This window comes from Vulpes lagopus, chromosome 11, assembly GCF_018345385.1.
Source record: "Vulpes lagopus strain Blue_001 chromosome 11, ASM1834538v1, whole genome shotgun sequence".
NCBI lineage: Eukaryota > Metazoa > Chordata > Mammalia > Carnivora > Canidae > Vulpes > Vulpes lagopus.
Window position 1 is genome coordinate 60,072,178 of NC_054834.1, and position 19,542 is coordinate 60,091,719.

The 19,542-nt window shown below is 32.8% G+C and overlaps 1 protein-coding gene across 1 annotated transcript in view; it reads right to left on the bottom strand.

Moving 5' to 3' along the window:
* ELP4 (elongator acetyltransferase complex subunit 4) overlaps positions 1-19,542 on the bottom strand; it is a 242,556-nt gene that overhangs the window by 196,055 nt on the left and 26,959 nt on the right. The window contains exon 3 of the mRNA XM_041722909.1: positions 14,217-14,338. Within this exon, the coding sequence (XP_041578843.1) occupies positions 14,217-14,338 (122 nt within the window). The remainder of the gene's footprint in view (positions 1-14,216; positions 14,339-19,542) is intronic.

Here is a 19,542-nt window from a genome sequence, read left to right on the forward strand (position 1 = left end):
GCCCACCTCACGTCAGGTGCTCCCTGCTCTGTGGGGAGTCTGCTTCTGCCTTTCCCTCGGCCCCTCCCTGCCTCATACTCCCTCTCTCTCTCAAATAAACAATCTTAAAAAAAAAAAAAAAAAAGAACTCAATCCTAAGGCAAGAGTGTTAAGATTGTCTATATAATTCTCTGACAAAAAAAAAAAAATCTATTATATGAAAATTCAGTCTTAATGGTGTCATTACTATTTAGAATTCAAGTGAAAAATGAACTGTCTAAAGATACCAAAACTGATATTTTTTGGGGAAAAAAAACGGAATATTCTGATTTTTTTTTTTAAAGTAAGCTCCATGCCCAAACTGGGACTTGAACTCACAATCTAAGATCAAGAATTGCATGTTCCATGGACTAAGGCAGCCAGGCACCTCGAATATTCTGATACTTTGTCTTTCAATATTCAGAAATTTATTCTGTAAGAGTCTATATTCACTATGCTGTTATATTTTAAGCCCTATATTTTTTTAAGTGTGCCATCACCTAATCTGCTCATTGTGATTCCTTGACCCTATCAGAGATGAAGATGACTATAATCTATATTTTTGTTGCAATGTCTATATCTAATCAAACAAAAAATTTAATTAATGTTTGGATAAAATCTGTCTTACAGGAAAATGCTAGGAATAAGCTCTTAAATATTCAATGATTATAGCTGTAACAGATCATATATCAAGGTCATCCCTTATATTTTTGAAAATCCCCAGTCTTTGATTTCTTATCCAGTGCACAAACAGAACACACTTCATGGTTTTTATACTCTTGTTTCCTAAATGAAAAAAATATCAGGTTTTTGGGTTTTTTTTTTTTTTTTTTTTTTTTTTTTACTTTTTTTTTGGTTTTTGGTTTTTTAATGCAATATGGTGCTTACAGTTCCCATATATTTGGTAACAAGAATCAGGAATAAATAAAAATAAAAAGCAGGCTTCACAAGGTCTATACAGAAGATAGGATGAAAAGTATAAAATTTCTCACTCTTAATCAGATGAATCATTCTGGAAAATTGACATAAAAAATTGGCATTACCTGTGGACAAAAACAACTGCTTATTCTACTTTAAAAAAATCTATGTGAAATCAAATTATTATAAACTTCCAATACCAAAATATACTCCAGTAATTAGGTGTATTTATTTTTTTCACCAGAAACATTTATCCTTATCCGTAAGATGCTGTAAATATATTTCTTCCCTTTTCAATTCATGCCATTCTGTGCTTACCGCTATATTATTTTGTGGTCTTTGTTTTGGCAGATGCACAAGCAAAATCTGATTCCAACAGTTTGACCCTTCTCACTTTTTATGTTCTCTAGGGCATAATAAAACCCAAGATACAATCCCTCAGCAGTTAATGAAGCTTAACCTCCCACCCTCTTAATTACCAATGCATTACACCAACTATGGGCATCATACTCCTCTCTAAGCTATTTTACAATTCAGGAGAAGTACTACTGAGCTATTATGTAGCAACATAATCCATGCAGCATGAGAAATCCTTCTTAAAAATAAAATCTTTTGATCCTTGCAGGTTTTGGTAACTGTATAATTAATACTACTTTAGCATTATCCATGTATCAGTAAGTATATTATATTGTATCAGTAAGTATATTACTTTGTTGATTGGGGGGGTTAGGGAACATTTATTTTCTGAAAGTTAGAAACAGAAACAAATTCAAAGATATTATTGACTGATTATCACAATTTGAATACAAAAGTACTCCAAATATCTAGCCTGAGTATCCATCTATTAAAGATATAGTCTCTACATTATCTCCATTTAAATATTTAAAAATATGAAAAGAGAGGTTACTTTAATTGTTTAAAGCATTCAGAAATGTAAATGGCACAGAGTAAGTCAAGATCTGTGGGTATATAACTGATGTTACGTAAAAAATGTTTTTAAACTTATGGATTTTAAGATTAGTCAATTAATTGACAATTTAATTAGTCAATTAAATTATGTCCATCCAAATTTCTGACTAAAATCAGTACAGGGAACATCTTGGCACAATTTTATAATATATTTTTTTCTGGGGACACCTGGGTGGCTCAGTGGCTGAGTGTCTGCCTTCCGCTCAGGGTGTGATCCTGGAGTCCCAGTATCATACATCAGACTCAATGGAGGGAGCCTCTGCCTCACCCTCTGCCTGTGTCTCTGCCTCTCTCTCTTTGTGTCTCTCATGAATAAATAAATAAAATCCTTAAAATAAAATAAAATGAATTTGTGAAATTACCATTTTTTTTTTTTTTACTTTTAAAAAATTTTATTTATTTTAAAGGGAGACAGAGGGCAAGCAGGCAGGGGGGGGGGCGGGGGCGGGGACAGAGCAGAGGGAAAGGGAGAAAGAATCTATCTCAAGCAAACTCTGTGCTGAGCATGGAGCCTGATTTGGGGCTTGATTCCAGGACCCTTAGATCATAACCTGAGCAGAAATCAAGAGTCAGATGCTTAACCGACTGAGCCACCCAGGCATCTCAGTGAAATGTTTTAAAAAGCAGGCTAAATTCTCCACTTAATCATTGGGTTTAACACATTTAGTTAATAAGACCATGTGCAATAACTTCCTTAGTAAATGTTTACTGTAAAAGGGTATATATTAACTTGTTTTCTTAAAAAAATGATAAACGAAAATCCATACTTGGGTGCCTGAGTGGTCAGTTGGTTGGGCATCTGCCTTTGGCTTGGGTCGTGAACCTGGGGTCTTGAGATCGAGCCCCATGTTGGGCTCCCTGCTCAGCAGGGAGTCTGCTTCTCCCTCTGCCCCTCACCTTGCTTAGCTCTCTCGTGCTCAGTCTCTCTCTCCCAAACAAATAAACAAATCTTAAAAAAAAAAAGAAAAAAAAGAAAATCCATACCAAGCAAATAGGTTATCCAATAATTACTGGAGTTATAGAAGGATTCTTTTTTTTTTTTTTTTTATAGAAGGATTCTTATATTGGCACAGGATTTCTACCTAATTCCTTTAAGTGCTAAGTGTCCCTATTGAATATAAACAAAGATAATTTCTAAAAACTTGACATACCTAAAACATTTCTAAATACAGTTATTGTAAAAGTTAAGATAGTGACAGTGATCTTAACACAATTATTTGTTAAGTTGAGGTTATAGAATATAGGATTTTTAAAGATGTAATTAAATTATTTGAGAGAGAGCATGAGCAGGGAGAGGGGCAGAGAGGTTGGGAGAGAGAGAATCTCTTAAGCAGACTGCTGAGTATAGAGCCCGACATGGGGCCTGAGAGGTCATAGTATTTTTACAAGGTTGCAAAAGAAGTATTCTAAAGCTTTGGGATATCTATTGTCAAAGATAACTCAATTAGTAATGGAATCAGGCATTATCTTTATTTAAGAGGTCCAGATCAGTTATGCTCTTAGCTAAGAACACATAAGTCACTGATTTAATCATCCGATGTCATATTCTTTTATTTTCCAAAATAAACCTAGCTTACCGAAGACGTCACAAAAATCCTTAGTATATTTTGGTGCACTAAATGAAACTGGATATCACTTTATTTTTATTAAATTTGAAAATTATTTTACATTGTACATTTGGTATTAATAGAACATAAACAATTCTCTTTCTGCTCCTTGAGTACTGAGAAGTAGAGGCAACTGGGTAAAGGCATAATAGGTTTTTTAAAAATTCTGTAGTACCTTGTTATAATATGTTTTAAGAAAAAGAAAGGTAAGATGCTTCATTCACTTCATAGTCTCAGATCCGTTTTCCACTTCTAACTTACGTCTTTAGTTTAATACCATCGACCCTGCTTTTGAAATATAGTAGACTTTTAGACACCACACACACACACACACACACACACACACACACTGTATGTAGTAAGACTTTTACCAAATCGATAAGCACATTTCAAATGCCTCTGATTTCACTAATATAACATAATATGAAAAGATGATTATGGTGAACTAAGGCCGCTTTCTGCAACTGCCCATCAGTTTCTGACGAATAAAACAAAATTTGAGGAAACACTGACCAATGAAAGAATCACCCCAACAGTAAATGGAGAGATAGCCGTTTTCATTGGGTTTTTCATACAGTAAAGCTATCCTTTAATCTATGACTCTTAATGGTGGTATCCTTTCTCCTTTCATGGGATTCTGTAATATTTCCTTTAATGGGGAAATATGTTAATTTGGGGAGCTGATAAAGTGTTTTTTTTTTTTCCTTAAGTTTTAATGGTTCTGGTTTTCAGAATTTGAAATCACTTATCCCTTCCAAAAGGACTGAATACTTTCCCTCCTGAACATGTTTCAAAAAAAAGTATTTAGAGGACAAATGAACTGTATCTCTAATATTCCCAATTCTGGCTTTGTGTGGTTCCTTTTCAAAGAATAAGGGCTATATAACAGTTCTAAGATTTTAAAATTTGAGCATGACAATAACTGTCAAGTATTCATAACCACTCATTTTTTTATGAGTTCAAAATAAAATGATTAAAGTAGATGTGAGGCCCGGAGTAGGTACTTTAAGGTTTAAAAAGCAAAATCCTCAACATTTCATCTTTAATTTGGAATGCCAGCATATGGTAGCCAGGGAATTATCTCTACCTTAATGTGAAAGAATAAGTGACTTGTGTAAGCCTGCAGCTAGTTAAGGAGCGTCACAGAAATTAAAATCTAAGCTAATATCCAAATATATTTCACCTTTTGAGGATAAGTATCCTATCACAGAGTATGGTATTTTTCCTATATGATTTAGGCTACTTTTCTGCATGCAAAATTCCTTTCCCATGTTGGTGGTGCACAAATATCAACCCCAGCTTTGTGTTTATTTTAATGTTATATCAGAAACAGTTCTTACTAGCTAGTGACAGAGTGGTGGGTTTATTTTCCTTTATACTTTTATCTTTCATTTTCTTGTTGGAAAATAAGGCACATGCCATCTTTTAAAAGCTGGCTACAAATGTAGGTCACTGGAAGCAGTATTGAGTCTTTGCAGGATTTTTCTCAGTCTTTTGAGTTTGCCAAAGAAGCTCTAACTGTGGCTGCCAGGGGAGAACTCAGAATTTTAAATAAGCTCTCACAAGTAGCTAGGGGGGAAAAAGAAGAGTGAAACCCTGGGGTCAAACAGCAAATTTCTGGCTCCACCAGCATTTCTGAATTGTAAGCACTTTTGAAAAGCATATAGATAGCCTGATAATTTTCTGAACAAATAAAACGTTGACAAAAAAAAAAAAATGAAGGGAACATATTCTGGCTATAGTTCTGCCTTTAAAGGACTCTTCAAGTATTTGTATTTAAACTATGAACAGAAGACACACAGTAATAGTTTTAATAAAAAATACATATTGTATAGACTAGAAAAAGTAAAAATGTGTGGGCAGATGTGTTATTTATAAGGTATTGAGCATGCATGAAGCTTGCAAACTAAAATGAGAGTAGGACCACAGAAAGTAATTTTTAATTGTATATAACATATTACTCTTGTTCTGAATCATTATAAAACTACAACTTTAAAGATAAGTATAATAAAAAAAAATGTTCAGTAGCATATATGGCCAAATGGGTATTTCTTTAACTTCACTGTTATAGCTATCTTAACTTCTGGCAGAACAAGGAAAACAAAGTTGGATCTGAAATATTTTTGTATTCTATTTACTCAGAAAGACCAGCCTTTACTATAATGTACTGAGAGCAAACAACTGACCATTCACAGGATTCAGACTTCTAATTCTTGTGGCATGATCAGTTAGTAAGATGGATGGCCAAAAAAAAAAAGAGAGAAAAGGAGAGCAAATATAGACTTAATCTTGATATCAAATTGACTCAAGGAAAGGAAATCTTTTTAATAGTAATTCAAACTTTACACTGTTTAGCAAATACTACTTCTTCTAATTCTAAATCAACTAATGCATCTTCTCTCAATTACAACCAAAAAAACAAATAAAGCAAAAGACACAAGGTACAATAAATAAGATCTTAATAAATGAGTTATTTGGGTAACAGATTGATATTCTGGGATATATAAAAAATGCTTTCAAATTATTAGATACTTGGTTTTAACTTACAGATTTAAAATCCATAAAAGAGAAATCTGAAGACGTTAGTCTAAATTTTCATACTTCATTACTAAATACTTTATTGGTATAATAATTCAGCTAATATGATACAGTTTACTTTAAACTAATTGTTACTTATTCCATGACTTATGGGTTATTATAAAGTAATTCATTTTCAATTATGAAAGATTTTTCTCTATAATATGGGTAGTTTCACCATAACTGATTTTCAATTTGAACTATTCCTTTATTGGTATGTTTGGTTTTTTAAAAGATTTTATTTATTTATTCATGAGAGACACACAGAGAGAGAGAGAGAGAGAGAGAGAGAGAGAGAGAGAGAGAGGTAGAGACACAGGCAGAGGAAGAAGCAGGTTCCATGCAGGGAGCCCGATGCGGGATTCGATCCTCGGTCTCCAGGATCACTCCCTGGGCTGAAGGCAGTGCTAAATCACTGAGCCACCCAGGCTGCCCAGTATGTTTGATTTTGAAAAATATACTGTAAGCCTTTAGTAAACATCAAGGTACTTACATTCCTGCTTATAACTATGTACTTATCTTTGGTACATATTAAAAAGTAAAATTTTTAAGCTCAAGCATCCTATCCTCCCACTCTATTCTAACTGTATTTGATGTTGGATAGTACATAACGTATATAACAAATAACTCAAAAAGTTAATACTGTAAATCAGGAATTAACCCTTTCCTCTAGATATTAGAGATCTCTTCCTGCATGAATATTACCTATCTGGCATGTCATCGCTAAAAATATTCGAATTAACTTTTAAAACTCACCTTAGGATATTATGAAATAGCATTCAAATTTACTTGTGAAAATGTTACTTTAATTCTATAAATTTTAACATATATTGTTTAAAATTATGAAAACGATATAATAGAAAAACATAGCATTTTCAAGTTCTAAAGAAATTGTGTGTATATAATTTTTATTTCTAAAAAAGTCAGCCTACTGATAAATGCTTAAATATTCTAACATAAAAATACAATTTTTGCTATTTTAGAAAACATTCCATAAAAAATTTTCAGAGAATATCTATCACACTATTTGAGATGATCAAGAACATTCTTTTAGATAAAAAGTTAACTGAAAAATACTTACCAATGTGTTTTTAAAAGCTTTAACAACATCATGCATATTGTTCTATAGGATTTTCTAAGGGGTGTAATTTTTCACCGTTACATCTTACTGCTGACTTCCTGAAGGAGCTTTGACTACAATAGGCATGAATATGTTTTCAAAGGATGATGGATAAATTGCTGGGTGGTTATATAATATATCTTAGGCAGCTGATGGGGCTTTTTATCCTTTACTTGTCTTTTAGTTATACACAGTTTTAAGATAATTATGGTCTATAAGATTGTCTTTTCCCTTTTCTTGTACCAGCAATATTTGTCTTGGTTATAGGTTCCAGAAATCCCCAATCATACATCATAAAATTAAAACTAAACAATTATAGCATCTCCCACTACCCCCCATGTTGTATCTCTAAACACTGTTAATGCCTTGGTTTTGGTCATTTGTAGTTGGGCTGTTTAATACAAATGACTCTAATATAACATTATTGACTTGGGAACACTGAAATCTTGGCTGAATAATATGTAGAAAAAACTATTATCTATATTAGTCCTTAACATTTCATTTTTTTATTTTTTAAAAAAATTTTATTTATTTATTCATGAGAAACACAGAGACACAGGCAGAGACAGAAGCAGGCTCCATGCAAGGAGCCCAATGTGGGACTCAATCCAGGTCTCCAGGACCACGCCCTGGGCCGAAGGCAGGTGCCAAACTGCTGACCCACCCAGGGATTCCCACATTTCATTCTTTTAAAAAAGATTTTGTTTACTTATTTGATAGAGAAAGAGAGAGAGAGAGAGAGAGAGAGAGAACAAGCAGGAGGAGTGGCAAACAGAGGGAGAAGGAGAAGCAGGCTCCCTGCTGAGCAGGGAACCCAACATGGGGCTTGATCCAGTCTATTTTCAACTTGTGAAAATTAACTGGACCACATTAAGAATATACAGATTAAAAACAATACTTTCTGTACTCTTTTAATAGAAAAATGAGAATGGCATATTTTTCTTTTAAATCAAATTGCTTTACTATTACAAAATGAAAATGAAATACAAAAGAAATATGAAATTTAAAAAATCATGATTTTAAGAAATATTACTGATAAGTGAAAGTCCTAAGAATACAAAAACTAGATATATTTTCAGAGAAGGGCTGTATGAAATCCAAGTACATAAATAAAGCAAACTTCAAATAAAAACATCTTGCTCTGGGTTACTCCTTGTAAATAGAAGAATGAAATTAACTTTTAAAATGGAGCATAAATAAAATAAAATAAAATAAAATGGAGCATCATATCTGCAATATAAAGTAAATCTAATGGTTAAGACCATTAGGTTTTTTTGGAAGCAATTATAATGGCTTTGATAATATACAAGTACATAAGAAAGGGTAAAACAGATCGGATGACACTAGAAACATTCTTCATAAAACCACCTATGCTGCTTTGAATGACACAGTAGTCCAGATGGATTTAACAGATATATTCAGGACATTCCATCCTAAAGCATCACATACACATTCTTTTCAAGTGCACATGGGACATTCTCCAGAACAGATCACATATTAGGTCACAAATTAGGCCCTCAATAAATATAAAAAGACTGAAATCATACTATGACCAAAATGCTATAAAACTAGCAGTCAACAACAAGAAAAAATTGGAAAGACCACAAATACATGGAGGTTAAACAACAATAAATAACCTAACTTAACCTAAAGGAGTTAGAAAAATAACAAGAAATAAGGCCTAAAGCCAACAGAAGGAAGGAAATAATAAAGGTCAGAGCAGAGATAAATGATACAGAAACTAAAAAAACCAACAGAACAGATAAGTGAAAACAGGAGCTGGTTCTTTGAAAAATTAGTAATAACTCTAGCCAGGCTTATCAAAAAGAAAAGACAATAGGTCCAAATAAATAATATCACAAATGAGGGAGGAGAAATAACAACCAATACCACAGAAATACAAACAATTATAAGAGAATATTATGAAAAACTATAGGTCAACAATTAGAAAAACTGGAAGATATGGATAAATTCCAAGCACATATAAACTACCACAACTCAAACAGGAAGAAATAGACCAAAGAACAGACCAAAAACCAGCAGAGAAATTGAGTCAGTAATCAAAAAAGTCCCAATAAACAAAAGATAAGGACCACTGTGATCTTTTATATGTATATCACTCAGAAAAAGTTAAAAATTTTGAGAGACATTACAATAACACAACTCCTTCTTTCCCTTTTACTTGTGAACAGTTCATATCTACAAAAATTAAAAACATGAAAAGAATGGATGTTAAATCCTGTCCCATTTGAGTGATATATCTTAATAAAGCAAATGTGAAAATTTTTATGTCCATTTATACACTGCATGTAACACTAATTATAAAGATTACCAAATTGCAAAGAGATATGTTTAACTGTAACACCTTTTGAGACAAATTTAAAGTGAACTTAAATTTATTTTTACTTTCTTTTTTACTCATGAGAGACACAGGAAGACAGGCAGAGATACAGGCAGAAGGAGGAGAAGCAGGGTCCATGCAAGGAGCCTGATGTGGACTTGATCCCAGGAATACGGGATCACACCCTGAGCCAAAAGCAGACGCTCAACCGCTGAGCCACCCAGGCGTCCCAAACTCAAATTTAAATATGATTGTTTGTTATATAAAAACTATCATAAGTTTATAAATATATAGTATATAAATATACTATTTATATAAATATCATAAAATATTAATAAATATTTTGAACATGAAACATTATATTCAGACAAAACTCCGTGAGAAATAGAATAGAAAATATGAATCCAAGGCAAAAAGGATTGATGTATATTACCAGACATTAAAAAAGAGCTTATGTATATATACTTCTAAAAATAATGCTACTGACATCAAATTGCTATGTTGTTTAGATTCAGTTGGAGATACTTAGAAGACCGATTTAAAAGTCTTTAACTAAAAAGACAATATATACAGGTGCTTCTGGGTGGCTTAGTTGGTTGAGCTGCTGACTCTTGATCTTGGCTCAGGTCATGATCCCAGAGTCCTGGGATTGAGCCCTGTACTCAGCAGGGAGACTGCTTGAAATTCTCTCTCCTTCTCCCTCTGTCCCTCCCCTCATGCGCATGCATGCTCTCTCTCTCCCTCAAATAAATAAATCTTTTTTTTTTTAAGATTTTATTTGTTTATTTATTCATGAGAGAGGCAGAGACACAGGCGGAGGGAGAAGCAGGCTCCAGGCAGGGAGCCCGATGCGGGACTCCACCCCGGGTCTCCAGGATCACGCCCTGGGCTGAAGGCAGTGCTAAAGCACTGAGCCACCCGGGCTTCCCATAAATAAAACCTTTTAAAAAACACAATATTTACAATACCATCTTTTACAACTAAATAATCTCATAATTGACATTTTTAAGTAACTATGTAAAAGTAGATATATAATTTAAAATTTTTTTATAAGTGTAAAAGCAAAAAGGTGGAAAGATCAGTGTACTTTACTATCTGTAAAACTGGCCAAGATATAGAATGTGAGCTGATAATTATTTAATGAAGGTTAATAAATGTGAAATTCTTCATGTAGGTTTTAAACGTAATCTTTATATTTTCAGGAAGATTTTAAGAAACTGAGTTCTCCAGAGAAACAGTACAAATAAGATGTGTGTGTATATATATATTGCTTTGTATTATATGTACTTATATAGATAAGTACATATTATATATGTATCTATATATAAATACAAAAGAGATCTATTATAAGGAATTGGCTAATACTATTATGGAAGCTGACAAGCCCCCAGGTCTGCAGGATAAGTTAGCAAGCTAAAGACCCAGGAGAGCTCATCATGGTGTAGTTCCCATTCAAATGTTAGAAGGCTCAAGAATCAGGAAGAACTGATGTTTCAGTCTGAATCAAAAGGCAGGAAAAAGCTGATGTTCACATTGGAAGGCAATCAGTCAGAATGAATTCATTCTTAGCTGAGGGAGGGTCAGCCTTTCAGTTCTATTTCTACCTTCAACTGATTTGATGAGGCCCACTCACATTAGGGAGGCCAATCTGCATTACTCAGTCTACCAATTTAACTTTTTTTTTTTTAAAATTTTATTTTTTTAAGAGAGAGATATAGGACAAGAGCACATGACCTGGGGGAGGGGCAGAGGGAGAAGGAGAAGCAAAATTCCCACTGAGCAAGGAGCCTGATGTGGGGCTTCATCCCAAGACCTTGGGATCATAACCTGAGCCAAAGGCAGATGCTTAAATGACCAAAGCATCTAGGCACCCCTACCAATTTAATATTAATCTCATCTAGAAACATCCTTGTAAGAGTACTTAGAATAATGTTTGATCAAGTATCTGTGAGCCCTGTGGCCCAGTCAAGTGAACACAAAAATTAACATTCGTAAGTCCACCCCTTGTCAACTTGGCACCCATATGTATTTCTTTAAACTACACTTACGCTCCAGATGAAGACAGTATATGTCACAATTCCACACTCCTAGATCTATCTCCTAATGCTGTGTTAACCTGAGTTCCTTTTCACTGCACTACAGCCTGGAAACTTTGCATGTGGTATGTCAGGGAGGGCTGGCTTTGTATATTTATACAAAGCCCTTTTATAGGGCTCCTTTTGTATATTCTGCATGTCTCTGGAGTCACTGTCCTTTATTATTTGATGCCCAATGTCTTGAAAACTGTTGTTAAATATATTTTGCCCTGTTTTTCAGTTGTTTCAGGGATAAAGAGAAATCTGATCCTCATTAACATATCTTGGTCAAAGTGTGTCTTAAGGGTCTATGTTTTTACTTTAATTTTATATTTTTTTTTACTGTATCATAAAATTGTTCTATGATAAATGTCTGCAGAACCTAACTACTTACATAAATGACTAGAAAGCTTAAGAAATCCTGATTTGTAACTTCACAATTCTTCACACAATCCAAAGAAGGACAGGTAAAGTATCCTGAGATTTTTAATATTAACTTGTACAAATTCAAGGTACCTAGGAAAGGTGTTAGGAGATTAGTTTTCAAATAAAAAGTGTAATTGTCTAAACCAAAATGTGTTATATGCCCACTAGGTTTTTAAATGTTGCCTAGGTTGCAGGAGGCAACGAGGAAAAATAAAACACTTTATTTTGAAAAGCATATAGTTGATTCTTTAACAATACAAGTTTGAACTACATAGGTCTGCATATATGCGGATTTTTTTCTAATAAATATAGTACTGTAAATGTACTTTCTCTTTCTTATGATTTCTCAAAAACATTATCTTTTCTCTAATTTACTTTAAGAACACTATAATACATATATATATATATATATATATATACATACATATAACACACAAAATACATCTTAATAGTATTAGTATTATTTATTAGTAAGGCTTTTGGTCAGTATTAGGCTATTAGTGGTTAAGTTTATGGAAGTCAAAACTTATATGTGATCTTTAACTGTGAAGGGGATCAGTGTCTTTAACTCCCATTTTATTCAAGGGACAAGGGTTTTTCTGCTTCTGGCCTGGCAAAAATTGCTTATCTGGCTATTAAGATGTTTGATATAAAATCTAAGTCTCAATATTATGGTGGAATGTGCTGTGAAGAGCTTGTATAGCTTCTTTAGGACTGTAATCTTGGCCTTTACTCTCCTGTTCCTAGCAAGCACAGTGCTGTCCAGAAATTGAGCAAGTTGATTAAGACCAGGGAAAAGGAACAAAAGAAGAGATAAAAAGATTGAGAAAATATTACAAAAGCCAATACCAAAAATAAGAAAAAATGAAAACAGGATCTGCAACCAGAAGAAAATTCTTTGGAAAATCATATAAAGATTTTTCCCTTTGGATTTTATGACAGTATTGTTTAATAAGCAAAATCTGACACATAAGAAAGAATCATGTTACTTTTACCTCAGTGTTACATAACTTTTTTATAGTGGGTATAGAAGTTGGTTGGTGTCTGTTGATAGGTATGGTATATTAATACCATGCTACAAATTCCTTATAAATGACTTAGTTGTTTGTTATTTTGCAGACTATGCAATGAAATGAAAACATACTATGGGAAGAAATAACTTTAGATTCTATCTCAAATAATGACTTCTATTCAAATAATGGCTTAAGTTGGGTTCCTGTTCTAGACAGAGAATTTAAGAATTCTGAAAGTGAGAATTGTCCTTTCTTGGGTGCAATGTGTATTCTGGCATTAAAAAGATACATTATTTTTATTATTATTATTATTGCTTGTTTCTTGTAAAAGAATGACTTCTGGTAGTCTCAAAGCAAAGTAAGATTAATAAATGAATACTTCAAAAATAAATAAATAAATAAAAAATAAATGAGTACTTCTAATTTCTGTATCTTTCTTCTAATTTACATCTTTAGAATACTGGTAATATCAGATAATATTTTGCTATTATTTTCCTTTACTTAACTTTTTACAGAGTTATCTTATTATGACTACAGTAATAGCTTTATTTACTATCAATTTTTAGTAGCTTGTTCATATTTTTCCCAGTGCCAATATCAATTTAAAGTTTAGAAAACTGTTCAAGAATACTAACTTAATCTCTCCTTCCATTTTGAATGAGAGCCTTGCTGGATAAAGTATTCTTGGTTGCATGTTCTTCTCATTTAGGACCCTGAATATATCCTGCCAGCCCTTTCTGGCCTGCCAGGTCTCTGTGGAGAGGTCTGCTGTTACCCTAATACTCCTCCCCATAAAAGTCAGGGATTTCTTGTCTCTTGCTGCTTTAAGGAGGAGGGCAGGGGGTGGGGGTGAATGGGTGACGGGCACTGAGGGAGGCACTTGACAGGATGAGCACTGGGTGTTATTCTGTATGTTGGTAAATTGAACACCAATAAAAAATAAATTTATTAAAAAAAAGAATACTAACTTAAAAATGAAACTACAGGTTCAAATAAATTTGATACTTTTCTTTAAGAGAAAAAAATACATATGGTCTCATTAATAAATTTAAATATAGTTTGTAGATATACAAACACATATCTTTTTTACATATAAAAGCAATATTTTTCATGTAATGCTCAAAATGCAACATTGATTGGTATGTTCTATACCTGTAAAATATCAGCAGGGTCTTCTTTTGCAGATGCAACCAACAAAGTATGCCCATTGATAACTCCTTCTGCCAGGAAATACTTGAAGAGCAAAGAAGAATAAATATTATATTTATCCTCTTCTGTAAAAAAAGAAAAAATATAGTCAGAATCCTACCATACGCCAAGCACACTAAGATGTTTTTATAATTTTTCTCCTTAAAACAACTATATGAAATGAGGCAATAATTGTCTTCCTAAAGTATGGTTAGATAGGCTAAGAGACTTATCTAGATAGTTAATCGGAAGTGAGTACTTTTAATATAGTCTGATTCCAAAATTATTCTCCATCCTCAACACCACCGCTGATATCCACAAAGTTTAGAGGGTTATGTATGATTATAGCAAAGAAATCACAATTTTTTTTTCCTTACTAAGATTTTTTTTTCAGGTTTTGCATCTCTAAAATGCTTATTCTTATCAATCAACCAATTTGTAAACTCACACATTTCTTACATGTCATAATACTTAAGCACTTAGTGTATGAGGTCTGAAAATTAATGTTTATAAAATTTGTGAAAATAGTATTACTTCTACGTTTGTGTTTTTGGTCTTATCCAACAGCAATTTAAAATTGAAGACCTTATTTTTTTTCAAGATTTTATTTGACAGAGAGGAAAGAAGGCATGAACGGGAGAAGGGCAGAGGGAGAGAGACAAGCAGATTCCACCTTCAGCAGAGAGCCCCAGGCAGGGCTTGATCCCAGGACCCTAAGGCCATGACCTTGGCTGAAGTCAGATGCTTAACTGACTGAGCCACCCAGGTGCCTCATAAAAATGAAGACTTTGAGAGTTATTAAATTTGTACTACATGTTTTCCTAAATAGTTCTTTTATCCTTTGTTATTCCTTTATCTTCCCCTCTTTTTGGATTTTTATGAAAAAAAATGATATGCCAGGTTTCTTTGACAAAATTTTAAAATATTTTTGAGATTTTGTGATATAAGCAAATTAAGTATATCTTTTTCTTAATATTACTGATAAGCTACTGATAAAAGCCTACACTTTTTACATTAGCTTTCTTTTACTACTTTGACCACAACACAAAGAGACAAAGGTAGATTTATTGAATTACTTGAAATGCAATTATTAATTTATTCAACAAATACTAACTGAATACCTATAGTATGCCAGGCATTGTTAATATTTGTAAAAACTATGCTATTAAAGAATATTCCTATGAAGTTTGAACTTAAGGTAATGTTAGTACTGTGCAACTGTAAGAATAAAACATGAATAAAACATTAAAAATTAATATTTGAAGGCACTGCAAAGCAATGAAAAGCAGATAGCAACCACAGCAGTTTCCTTCTTTAAGATCGTGATCATGACATGTAAGAATTTCAAGTTTCCGGGTTTTTTTCCTAAAATTGGGTACTTAATCTCCCTTAGCTCTGGCCGCTTTAAATCATATCTTTTCCAACTGAGGGTGGCAGAATGTAAAATTCAGTGTTGTCAAAATAGCTGAAAGTTTAGGGGGAAAATCCCTGAAGTAAGAGCTCTGCAAAGTTTATCAAATGTGTCCAAATCCTTGGTTAACCACTAAGCTATCAATGAATGAGTGGGAGAAAGAAACAGTAAGTAGGAAAGCGAGAACAGGATAAAGTTGAAAGACAACTAAAGCATGCGAGATTTACAAATTTGAGACTCCTTTGAAGGTATGCATTTCCCAATGAGCAGAATCTTGTCATAAAGAAGCTGAAGTCTTATTGACTTGAAAGGCCGGGGACAAATCTCAGGGCTGAGAATCACAGGAAGTGTGAGCCCCCAAATGAGTATAAATTCTGTATAAATATTTGATTCTCGGGGCACCTGGGTAGCTCAGTGGTTGAGTGTTTGCCTTTGGCTCAGGGTGTAATCCTGGGGTCCTGGGATTGAGTCCCACATCAGGCTCCCCAGAGGGAGCCTGCTTCTCCCTCTGCCTATGTCTCTGCCTCTCACTCTGTGTCTCTCATGAATAAAAATTTAAAATATTTTAAAAAAATTAGCTCTCTTCTAAGTTCTGATTGTAAGAGACGACCCTATGTGACCAGGTTAAAAAAGCAGAATCTAAAACCTAGAAAATTGAGTAGAGGTAGATACTATCTGCTGCACAGTATGTTGAAGTGAGAATTAATTTAAGATCAGGCAAGTTAACTGTTTACTAAAACAAAAATCCTGAAATCCTTGGGAAAACAGAAAGGAATTCAGAATCATTAAAATGCAGTTTTTTACCATGTAAAGATTTTAGCCAAAAATTACTGAATATGATCCATACTGGGGAAAACACAACCTACAAAAATGACTCAAAGTAAAATATATTGAAAGTATTAAAGGAGGAGCACTAGCCGGCTCAATCAGTAGACCATGTGATGCTTGATCTGAGGGTCTTGAGTTAAAGCCCTATGCTGGGTTTGGACTTACTTAATTAATTAAAAAAAAAACAACAACAAACAAAAAACCCCACAAGTATTAAAGGAAAGTATATTCAATAACTGAACAGAAAAGGAATATCAACAGAGAATGAGAAACTATAAAAATGAATCAGTTAGAAAATTTAAAGTTTAAAATTATCACTCCTTATATGAAAAATTTATTTGGTGATCTCACGAGATAGGAGATAAAGGAAAAATATAACTGGTATACCTGAAGGAAGCTCAACAGAAATTAACTGAAGAACAGAGAAAAATATTAAGATAACTAAACAGCACCTCAGAGACCTGGAACAATACAGAGCAGTCCAAAACATATTTAAGCAGAGTCTTAAGACATTGGGAGACAATAAAAAACAGAAACAATATTTCAAGAAGTCATGGCTAAAAATTTCCTAAATTTGACGAAATATTGATTTAAGAAGCACCAGAAGCCTCTCCACGGATAAATGCAAAAAACCTAAATCTAAGTACATCAGAGCTAAATCTTGGAAACAAAAAGGAGAAATGACATGTGACATACAGAGGTACCATCATAAAATTAACAAGTGATTTCTCATCAAAAACAATGAAGGCAAACAAAACAAAACAAAACAAAACAAAAAACAATGAAGGCTAGATGATATGATAATTTTGTATTCCAAAAGTTGAAAAAGAAACAACTTGATTAAAAATTCTAAATGTGTAAAACATATTTAACAATTGAGGTGAAATACTATTTTCAGATAGGACAGCAGACTTCTACTACAGGACTCTAAAAGCTAAAGGACTATTACACAACATGGCAAACTACACTTATAGGAAGTAAGAAAGATTACAAATAATGACAAATATGTGGGAAATTATAACACTCTGTGATCATGTAAATATGCACTTATGTGCATGAATGTGTGTGTATAGATGTATATAGATAGGTGTGTGTATGTGTATAAATTGCTTCTTAGAATTCCTTTAAAAATATTAATGCTTAAGGCAAAACTAATAGAAGAGCAAAGAAAGACATAAATTCAATTTGGAGATTTTATCATACATTTCTTAGTAATTGGCAGAACTAAGGGGGAAAATCATCAAGAAAATAGAAAATATGAACAATCTTATAGACTATCTTATATAATATACAGTTCCAGAATATACATTCTTCAGGCATTTAGAATGTACATCAAGACAAACAAATGCTATTCCAAAAAACAAGCCCCAATATATTCCAAAATGTTAAAATCTTACCTTAGAAATTGAAATTTTAAAAATTCCATTTATGATTAATTCCAAAAACATGAAATATTTTGGAGAAATTTGACAATATATATGTATGAATTAGCTCTACACTGAAAAGTATAAAAATTCTGAAAGTCAGTAAAGAAAATGAAATAAATGGATACGTATATTATGTTCAGGGAATACAAGACTCAAATCTTTTCAAATTGATCTATAGATTTAGTGGAATTCCAATGTAAGCCACATAGACTTTTGAAGAAATAGATAAGCTAACTCTGAAATCTACACAGAAATTCAAAGGTCCTAGAATTTGAAAGTGAATAGCTGGCAGACTTACTATCTACTTTAAGACTTAGAATAAAGCACAACAATCAAGGAAATGTGGAATTAGCTAAAGGATAGAAATATAGAACAATATTAAGGAATAGAGTCCAGATCAACCTACATAATTGATTTTTTACAAAGGTAGAGAAATAATTGTTTTTTTCAACAAATTGTCCTGCAATAATTAGATACCCAGATGCAAAAGACAACAAAAACCTTGATCTTACACCATACTACAAATTTAAAAGACCAACACAATTTCTATCTTACTTCATACTAATACTCAAAAATTATCTTGAAATGGATCACAAAACTAAATATAAGAGCTGAAACAATAAAACCATTAAAAGGAAACATAGGGAATAACTTTGTAACCTTGAAATAGACAAAGATTTCTCAGAGTATGGAAGCATGAACCAGGATAGAAAAAAAGAATGGACAGCAAGCTACAAAAAGAAAATATTTGCAATAAATATATCTGACAGAGAACTGGTATCCAAAACATATACTAAAAACTCTTTTAATTCAGTAAGACGACAAACTACCCAATATAAAAAAGACCAAAAGATTTTAATACATCCTTCACAAAAGAAGACCCATGAACGTCCAATTATTGTATAAAACGATGTTTAATAGAATAAAACATAAAACAAATGCAAACTAGAAACACTGAAAAGCCACTATATCCCTACTAGAAGAGGTAAAATAAAAATACAATATCAAGTATTTACACGAATGTGCAACAAATAAAATGCTTCTACATAGCTAGTGGCAATGAAAAGTGGTACAGTTACTTCGGAAAATAGTTTGGTGGTTTCTGATAAAGTTAAATTTACACTTATAGGAGCCAGCAATTCCCCTCCTGCATGAGACATGAAAACACATGTCCATACATAGTTGCATACAGAATGTTTATGACAGCTTTTTTGGTAACAGCCAAAAGTTGCAAAAAACACAAATTTCCATCAACTCGTGAATGGAAAAAACAAATGGTACACATACACATGAAATAATCCTCAACAATAAAAGAAATAAACTAATGTCCATGCAATTTGGATGAATCTTAAAAACATTAAGCGAAGTGAAAAAAAGCCAGACACAAAAAGCATGCATGGTTCCATTGCCGTTATGTGATATTCTAGAGAAAGTAAAACTAATCTCTAGTGATAAGAAGGAGTTAGGTGCTTGGGGCCAGAAAACTCTTTGGGCATGAGAAAATTTGGGGGGATGATACAATGTTTTACATTTTGATTGTTGTGGTGGTTCTATGAGTATTTATATTTTAAAATCTCACTAAAATATATACTTGAAATGTTTGTTTGAAATTTATAACTCAATA